Source organism: Pongo abelii, chromosome 14 (genome assembly GCF_028885655.2).
Source record: "Pongo abelii isolate AG06213 chromosome 14, NHGRI_mPonAbe1-v2.0_pri, whole genome shotgun sequence".
NCBI lineage: Eukaryota > Metazoa > Chordata > Mammalia > Primates > Hominidae > Pongo > Pongo abelii.
This window is the reverse complement of record NC_071999.2, coordinates 69,244,325-69,254,425: the sequence shown is the minus strand read 5'-3', so window position 1 is coordinate 69,254,425 and position 10,101 is coordinate 69,244,325. Positions and strand designations below refer to the sequence as shown.

The following is a 10,101-nucleotide window of genomic DNA, read 5'->3' as shown; positions in this document are numbered from 1 at the left end:
AACTTAAAGTATAACAAATATATATATAAATGAAGCTGGTTAGGTTTTAAAAGGCTCCTCAATGACAATTACTTATATAGCTGAAGAAATGGGAGACAAAAGGAGGGCTTCTCTGCCTCCCCAGGGTCTTGGTTTGCCTGGTGGATGGAATGAAAATGTAAGAAGCACTTGCAGATAGCATACAGTCTGGCTTTGAATGATCAGATGTGAATATGTTTCTTGGGATTTGAGGGAGGTTGGACAAGGGGTAGGTGTGGAAGTGCAGAGTGAGTTGGAGAAAGAAGTCTGGCAAAGAAGTTGTAATGACTCAGGAAAGGGAATAGGGGTGTCTCTTTCCCTACGGGTAGAGGTAGATGTTTTAGGAAAAAAGAGAGAGAATAAAAGGATAAAATTTTGTTATGATCCCCCCAAAACTTGTTATGTAAGATATATGTCTACTGATAGGAGATTTTGAAAATCTGTATCAGCTTTATATTTGGGCACATGATTTCATTGAGATAGTTCTTTGGCAGAACAGATTAAAATGATGCTCTTGAAATGAAACGAGTCTCCAAAATAATTGGCTCATTTTAAGCAAAATATTATTGATGATCAACAGTGACTGGCACATAATAATTGTTTAAATATTTGTTGGCTAAGTCAGGGAATGAATGATATGCTTTGGCAATTACTGACAGTATATAAAGGTCTCAGGGAAGTAGAAGACGTCCACACCTCAGAAGCATCTTCTTGAAACCCATCTCAATTCTCTCCTCTTGACAACATGTGTTGCAACTACTACGGCAACTCCTGTGGCTATGGCTCCAGCTATGGCTGTGGCTATGGCTCTGGCTCTGGCTGTGGCTATGGAACTGGCTACGGCTGTGGGTATGGCTGTGGGTTTGGCTCCCATTATGGCTGTGGTTATGGAACTAGCTATGGCTGTGGATATGACTCTGGCTCTGGCTACTATGGCTACTGGCCATTTTGCTTTAGGAGATGCTATTCTTCCTGCTAAAACATCACTGTCAGAGGATCATTTGCTTCTGAAATGACACGTCTAAAGATAATGCTGATTCAAGGATTTGTACTCCAAGATTTCTATATCCAAGAATTACATGCTTGACAGAGTCTTGGACCTCTAGCCTCACATTTCTTTGAATGAAATCATGGCCATAGGATCCATGGTGTCATCTGACTGTTTTCCAAATGTTATCTTTTGCTCTCTTAATCTCTGATTCTCTGTTATGACTGTGTTAATGATCATAACATCTACAGTTGGGGAAGTCAATCATTTGTAATAAAAATGGTTCTTTATTCCAAAAAAAACCCCACAATGTTTTAGTACAAAAGAGTCAAAAAGCTAAAATAAAATATAGTTTATAAAGTAAAAAATTATCAGTAAGCTAAGTTTAATGTATTATTGAAGAAATAAAATGTATTTTATAAATTTACCCTAATGCCTAATATTTAAGATATCTACTGTAGTGTACAGTAATATCCCAGGCCTTCACATTCACTCACTAATCACTAACTGATCCACCCAGAACAATTTTCAGCCCTATAAGCTCCATTCGTGCTAAGTGGTCTATATAGGTACTGTTTTATTTTTATTATTATTATTATTATTATTTTATACTGTGTTTTTAGTGTATCTTTTCTAGATTTCAATAAGTTGAGATACACAAATATTTATTATTGTTACAATTGCCTATATTATCCAATATGGTAACATGCTGTGCAGGTTTGTAGTCTAGAAGCAATAGGCTATACCTTATAACCTAGGTGTGTTCTAAGCTATACCATACAGGTTTATGTAAGTACACTGTGAAATCTGCATGGCAAACATCATTGCCTTATGATACATTTCTCAAATTTTCAGAACATATCCCTGTTGTTTAGCAGCACATGAATGTATTTGATTTATTGTCTTGATGTCCCTTTGCTTTCCCCATGCATTACTATCAACTGCCTAATGAAACAGCCTGGAATTGTGTAATGACTAACTTAGTGCTTTGAGTTTAATTCTTTTTCAGCCACTGTGGTATCTTGATTACTATATTAATAATGTGTCTCCTTTATGTGTTTTTAAATAGTTACTTGGTCATGAACTATTTATAAGCTTTGGAAACATGATTTCATTCATTCTGCAGGATAACTTCAGGAAGTGGGTATTAATTCTCACTGTATAAATGAAGACATTAAGCACCAGAGTTTAAGTAGTTTGGTAAGTGTTATTCCAGTAATTAAATAGGCATAAATAGAGTACAACTTTCTCAGTTCTATCTATAATTTCTCTCTATGTATGGGCTTATTTGTATCACCCAGTATACACCTTGGTTTTGACAATCAGTTATTGACTTTCTTTTAAGAAGGAAGAGAAGAAGAAAAAAGGGGAAAAAAAAAACCATAACCCTCTTTTACTATCAGACACCACATTTTTCTCTTCCACATTATCTTCTTTAAAGAACTGCATGTTGCAGAGTCTATGAGTGCAAGTGCTAGAAAGGCCAGGTGGAAATATTAAAAGTGATGAAGTTCAATACTGACAGTGATGAAATACAGAATGCATGGACCCTAATGTCCATAAAATGTGGCACATATACACCGTGGAATACTATGCAGCCATAAAAAAGGATGAGTTCATGTCCTTTGTAGGGACATGGATGAAGCTGGAAACCATCATTCTCAGCAAACTATTGCAGGGACAAAAAACTAAACACTGCATGTTCTCACTCATAGGTGGGAATTGAGCAATGAGAACACTTGGACACAGGAAGGGGAACATCACACACTGGGGCCTGTCGTGGGGTGGGGGGAGGGGAGAGGGACAGCATTAGGAGATATTCCTAATGTAAATGATGAGTTAATGGGTGCAGCATACCAACATGGCACATGTATACATATGTAACAAACCAGCACGTTGTGTGCACGTACCCTAGAACTTAAAGTATAGTAAAAAATAAAAGAGAGAGAGAATGTATGGACCCTATAATCTCAAGGAGGGGCGGCAACCCAGTTGAATATTTTTTCAAGCCAGTTTAGGGAAAGATTGATAAGGTTTCCAATTTTTCAAAAGGACCCATATCCAAATTTTTATACGAAATCTGATTTTTAATTTCATATGAGTTGGACATTAAAATAAATGTTTCATTTATGTTATGATCTCTACTTTTGGTTCTACCAGATTATTACTTGTTTAACTCTCTGTAATCTGAATTCTGCCACCCACAAGCCATATTAATGGAGATCGTGAATGACTTACATATTGTCTTTTGAATACATATTAATTACATCTTAATTGACCTGCAAGCAGTTTAAAACTCTTCAGGTGTGTTTATCCAAAGATTCCTTCATGTGGCTTTTTATCTTTCTCTACTCTTTCATCAATCTCATTTATTATTAAATTTCGGTTATCATCTGCCATGCCAATAACTGCCAACTCTAAATATTTATCACAGTTTACTATACAAGCTTTATAGGAATATTAATATACCTCATATTCACATATTCAGTATACATCTTAAGTATTAATTCCCCAAACATATGATTGTCGTTCAGGAGACTTTCTTTAACCTCAATAAATGTCATTATACTTTATAGCACTCTATTTTTGTTTCATGGAGCTTCACTGTTTTATTAATCATTTCTTTGGATAATGTCATATATCTTCTACAAAAGTATAATTTCTATAGGGAAGATAATTTTATTTCTTATTTTTACTATGACATTTTAGCATCTACTATGCTGGCCAGTACGCCAAATATTTGTGAATAAATAATTTATTGCCTCTCAGCTCCAAATTTACCCTGCAATCACTCTGCCGTAATATGTGGAATTCCTCTTGTATTTACTTCCTCATAGGGAGCACAGTATTCAAGCCTTCTCAGTAGAGGGCACCGGAGAGATGTTGTAGAGGAAAGGGCTCTCCTATGGTGCCTGGCTCCTTACAGTGAGTGGGTGGTGTGAGTGTGAGAACATCTAGAGGTGCTATACCTCAGAATCTGAGGTCCCTCAGCAATCTTACAGTTGGGGCTGGCTTCCTGCAGCCTTCTCAGCATGGACACCACAATTTCCAGGCTTTGTACCTCCACAGGTTTTTTGATTCCCTCTGCCACCTGTGTACCTGGGCCCTTGCTAACTTTTACCTGTGGACTGCTTGCAGTTAAGAATTTGTCATTAAAACAAACGAAAAAAAAGAATTTGTCATTGGCAGCCGGGCGCGGTGGCTCACGCCTGTAATCCCAGCACTTTGGGAGGCCAAGGCGGGCGGATCATGAGGTCAGGAGATCAAGACCATCCTGGCTAACACGGTGAAATCCCGTCTCTACTAAAAATACAAAAAAATTAGCCGGGCTTGGTCGCGGGCGCCTGTGGTCCCAGCCACTCTGGAGGCTGAGGCAGGAGAATGGCGTGAACCCGGGAGGCGGAGCTTGCAGTGAGCGGAGATCAGTCCACTGCACTCCATCCTGGGTGACAGAGTGAGAACCCGTCTCAAAAAAAAAAAAAGAATTTGTCATTGGCTCACTCCTTCTATATCCTGTTACCTAGATCCACTGAAAGAGATTCAACTGTGTGGCACCTATGGCGAGGAGAGTTGCTTTCTGCCATTGTTGTCCAGCAGTTGCCGAATAGCTCTGACCTGAGCAAAGCATTGCCGAATAGCTCTGATCTGAGCAAAGCAGTGAAACGCGGTGCTGTTGAGTGGGTTGCCACTGCACCTTTTTCAACTACTCTAGTCTTGCGGAGGAAACCCCCCTTCTAAATTTTTTCTTCATTGAATATTCTCCCTCGGCTCTAAGGTACCATATAGAGTTTTCTTGTATTTTAGAGTTACTCTTTTATCAAAGTTTACCATTCTTTTGTATTACATTTCTCCTGTCTAAATCAACTGTGTGGTTTCTACTCATTATGGATATAGATTGATACAAACTCAATACATATTTTTGAATGAATAACTCTACAGCCCAAGTTATTTTAATCACTATACAAAATCTCCAGAGTTTCTTCCATATTTCTGAACATGCTAACTATGTATCAAAAGACAAACCACAAATTTAAAGAAGGTGTAGTCAGATTTTATGTGTTTATAACATTTTTAAATGTTTGGCATCTAGAATACATGTATAATTCCAACAAATAAATAAGAAAAAAAAATAATCCAGTGGGATATTGGGCAAAATATTGAAACCAAAGTGTCATAAAAGAGGAAATATTACTTTCTAATATACCTGGAAAATGTGTACCCACCTGAGCAATCACATAATGCAAATGAAAGTTAAAACAAAATACAACAAGGCAACAAAAATTCCCTTGCTTAAGCCTAATGTAAACAAACAAAAAAAATTCATCAAAAGACTATTAGTTTCTATACAGTCAAGGATAATGTCCAAAATCTGGAGCCCAGAACTGATTCAGTGAGGAAACCACACTCTCCACCATTAAAGATAAGTTGCTATAACTTACATGGGTGTCACTATTGTTTCAGTAACTTGATCTTGCCCCTACTGCTATTGCTACCAATGAGAATTTTATGGTGCTTAAATGTATCATTATATCATAATTAAAATCCTGGGGAGTGGGTTGATCTAATTGGTAGAGCTTAGGTCATCGGGCATACCCTAGCTGCAACAGAGACTGAAATGATTACCTGTTATCTTCAGCTTCTATAGTAGGTGGCAAGCTCTGCATTGCAACAACAATCACAAAATAAAAGGTTTCTCAATCATTTAAAGGTGATTAAGATACTAGGCAGTCAAAATGCACATATGCACATAAACAGACACTCCCATTACACATAAGCCTAAAGAGATTTATTTCAGTATTCCATATAATATTAAAAACTTGAAGAAAATCTAAATGTTGGCCAATACAAAAATGCTTGAATAAATGGTGACATGTTATTGGCAGACATTATTATTAGCAGCCATAAGTTAGTCTCTATATGCCACTTTCTCTGGCATTCTATTATGGAAAATAAACAAATAAACACTTTCAAAGTTTCTCTTTTGTCTTCTGGTCCATGTAAATTATATCTTGGTTAGTAATATTTGAAGAGATCTCCTGTGAGGTTTATGAGGAAGTTATTTATCTTCCTATAAAGACGTGTGTGTTTGTGTGTGTGTGTGTGTGTGTGTGTGTGTGTGTTGAGGGGCCACACACACATACATAGGAGACCAGCCTAGTTCTTGCTTAATAGTGAGGGCATAATGTGGTGAATTGAAGCAACTACCTTTCAGTTATGAGGCTACAGGTCTAAGAATGAATGTGAGGATTGCTGATGGAAAGAAGTGAGCCTGGCTTATGATAACATTATTTAGTGACTGACTCTCTGTCCAAATCTTTATTATTTGAGAAAACAACCCCTAAATTTAAATGGAAGGTTGTCGGGAATTTCCATTAAGTAAAACTGAAAGTATCCTTAACTTACTCAACATTTATTTTATAGAATATTAAACAGCACTTGATTATGCTGGACCCAAATGCATCAATGTGAATAAATCTTAAAAGTATAATGTTGAGTAAGAAACCAGTATGTTTAGAATAAGTATAATATGATGAAATGTATTAATTAAGAAAAATTATAAAACAGTTCTGAATATTGTTCAAGCATACATATTTAATGATAATGTGAAATATGAATAAGAAAGTTGCACAGCGACACTAGAGAGGGAAAGAATAAAATAGAAATTGTTCAGGAGAGGAAAATTTTGACTCCCTCTTTAGTACTCAGAAATAATATAAAGCAAGTTTAATTAAAATTGTTGAATATGGAAGTAAATACATGGATGTCTATTATATTATGCTATTTTGTTTTGTAAGTTAGGCATATTTCAAACTTAAAAACTTTTACAGTGCTTTCCAAAGTAATGTGCAATTAAATTCTTAGAGAAACACTGTAAAGAAAGTAGTATTTTCTCATACTACAGAGTAAACTACTGAGTCTCACTGACATGAAGTAATTTGCACAATTGTTTCTACTCCAATTGAAGTATTTTACAAATTGTTATGTCACAACCTGGGATTTTTCTTTTGCATTATCATCATAGATGTTCAGGAAATATCTACTCATATGTTCATAAAATTGCCTTAAAATGTTTTTTACCAAAGAGACAAATGTTTTCATAGCCTTCATTCTTCGAAAAACTATCTATAACTTTAAACTCATGATAATGTGTTTCAAGAAATACGTGAAATATGAAATTTTCCTACAGATTAAGTGGTAAAGATGAGAGCTCAGTGGCAGATAAAGGACAATAATAAATAGCTATTTTTGTATTTCTCCTTTTTTACATATTGCTTTTCTTCACTATAAATCAAATATACGTTAAGTATTTTATTAAAATAAGTGAAACACTAGAATCTAAATATCTACAAAAATTAAGTGAAGAAATATATCAGAACCCATTGTGGGTTGAGCATTCTGAATCTGAAAATATGAAATGCAAAATGCTTCAAAATCTGAAACATTTTAAGTGCTAATATGATGCCACAAGTGGAAAATTCCACGCCTAACTTCATGTGATAGGTTGCAGTCAAAAGGCACAACCCACAGTTTATTCAGCATCTCCAAGGAAAAATGACCATCTTAGCCCACTTCAGCTGTGATATATCTTCTCCATGCCCTCCTATGAAGGGTAATAAAATGTCACATGCACAGGCTGGATGTGTGTTCCCACCAGTGCCCTACATGGGGCCAAGACCTACGTGCATTACTGACTGTGCTTTTTCTTGCTTATTCTCTGCTCTTTGGTGTAAAGACATTACTGAAAATGTCAAAAGGTCTGCACATACCTCTGTGGGTAATGGTAATAAGAAAAAGTAAAAGAATTTCTGTTGATCTATATAAGAGAAAGTCAAGTTGTTAGAGAAACTGGACAGCAGTGTACGTGTGAAACATCTTACAGAAGAATATGGTGGTAGAATAACTGTCATATATACCCATGGAGAAACACAAGGATAGACTGTTGAAGATCTGTGCTGAAAGTGATGAGCAGAAGATATTGCAAAATACAAAAACACTGCATAAAGCTAAAAATAAATATGTAAGTTGTGTAACCAAAGTGGATATGTTAGCATCCCTGAAGAAACACATATATACCCCTGAAGAAACTTAAGGGTAAACTGTTGAAGATCTGTGCTGAAAGTGATCAGCAGAAGATAATGAAAAATACAAAAACACTGAATAAAGCTAAAAATAAATATGTAAATTGTGTAACCAAAGTGTATATGTTAGCATCACAGTGGACACATGCCACTTAATGGTGTGTGGATCATGACGTTAGCAAAGATCTATTACGATGAACTAGAAAATTGAAGAGAACTCTGAATATTAAACAGATTGGTTGCAAAAATTTAAGAAAAGTCATGACATTACATTTTTAAAGATTTATGGTGATAAAGCATCTGCTGACCATTAGGCTGTAGATAAATTTATTAAGGAGTATACCAAGATTATCGCTGATGAAAATCTGATGCCAGAACAAGTCTATAATGCTGATGAAACATTCATTTCTGTTTTGGTGTTGTTGCTCTAGAAAGACATCGACTAGAGCTGATAAGATAGCCACTATAGGAATTAAGTATGCCAAGGACAGAATAAGTGTCTGGGATGTACTAATGCAAGAGGCAAACATAAATGTAAACTTCCTGTGATAGGAAAAAGCTTGCATCCTCACTCTTTTCAAGGAGTAAATTTCTTAGTCCATTATTATGCTAACAAAAAAGCATGAATCATCAAGGCGTCTTCTTTGACTGGTTTCACAAACATTTTGTATCAACAGCTCAATCTCACTGCAGCGACGCTGGACTGGATGATGATTGCAAGATTTTGTTATTCCTTGACAACTGTTCTCCTCATCCTCCAGTTGAAATTCTCATCAAAAATAATTTTATGCCATATGTTTTTCCCCAAATATGACTTCATTAATTCTGTCATATCACCAAGATATCGTTAGATCAATAAAGAATAAATATAAAAACACTTTTTTTGAAGAGCATGCTAGCAGCAGTGAACAGAGATGTGAATGTAGAAGGTTTTCAAAAGGAGTTTAGCATGAAGGATGCCATCTATGCTGTTGCCAATGCTTAGAATAAAGTGACTAAAGACAGAGTTGCGCATGCCTGGAATAGCCTCTAGTCTGTAACCATGTTTAGTGATGATGATTAATAAGGTGGTGAGTTTGAAGGATTCCACATATCAAGTGAGGAAAAAAAACAATGTCTGATCTCCTTAGGTATGCAAAAAGTACCTTCAGAGTCCCTCAGTAAGCCGGAAGAAGTGGAATTTAGCACGTTTTTAACAGTGACAATGAGAATGCAGTTTTTCATTCATTGACTGATGATCAAATAGCCAAAATGGTTCTGAATCAACGTGATCATGAAAATAGTGGTCATGAAGATGATTTATACATTGCAGAAAAAGAGCCCATGACAACATGGTGAAAATGTGTGATGAGCTTATTGAAGGGCTAAAGCAGTGCGCATTCATAACAGAAACAGAAATATTCTCAGTTCATAAAATCAGAAAGTGACTTATAAGACAAAGAGCGTTGTTAATGAGACAGATGATTCTGGAGGAAGCATTTAAAAAAGCCATCCAGCTGAATGTCTCCTCATCCCTAGAGGATCCATTTCCTGGTTGGCAAGTGTTTCTAGTGTTTTTTTCTTACTTACAAAAGATAAAATACTGTCTACAGTAACCTTTTAATCAAAACACAGCTTCTTAGGTGGAGACTGAAAGCCTGCTCTTATTTTTTGTTGCTGTTGTTTAACAGCTGTTAAAGGTATTCTGGTGAAGTTAGTGCACTGATTAGTTACCCTAAACATATTATTTTTTCACTGTATTAATATTATGTCATATTTATTATGGTTAAGTACTTATGTGTGAAAAAATATAAGAAAATGCTTATCAGTAGTTATAAATTCAGAGTTAGGAATGATGGTGTTGCCAAAAAAAAATCCCCACAGACTGTTCACGTGGGTGGCTGAGATAGTAGCACTTTTGGTTTCTGATGGTTCACTGTACAAGAACTTTATTTTATGCACAAAATTGTTAAAAATATTATGTAATGTTAGCTTCAGACTATCTTGGTTAAGTGCTTATGAAAAATAAATTTTGTG

The 10,101-nt window shown here is 35.7% G+C and overlaps 1 protein-coding gene across 1 annotated transcript; it reads left to right on the top strand.

The window, feature by feature from the left end:
* Positions 1-713: 713 nt before the first annotated feature.
* On the top strand, positions 714-1,982 carry LOC103892253 (keratin-associated protein 21-1). The gene has a single exon (XM_054529573.2). The coding sequence runs from the start codon at positions 764-766 to the stop codon at positions 995-997; it is 234 nt and encodes a 77-aa protein (XP_054385548.1). The 5' UTR covers positions 714-763; the 3' UTR covers positions 998-1,982.
* The last annotated feature ends 8,119 nt before the right edge of the window (positions 1,983-10,101 follow it).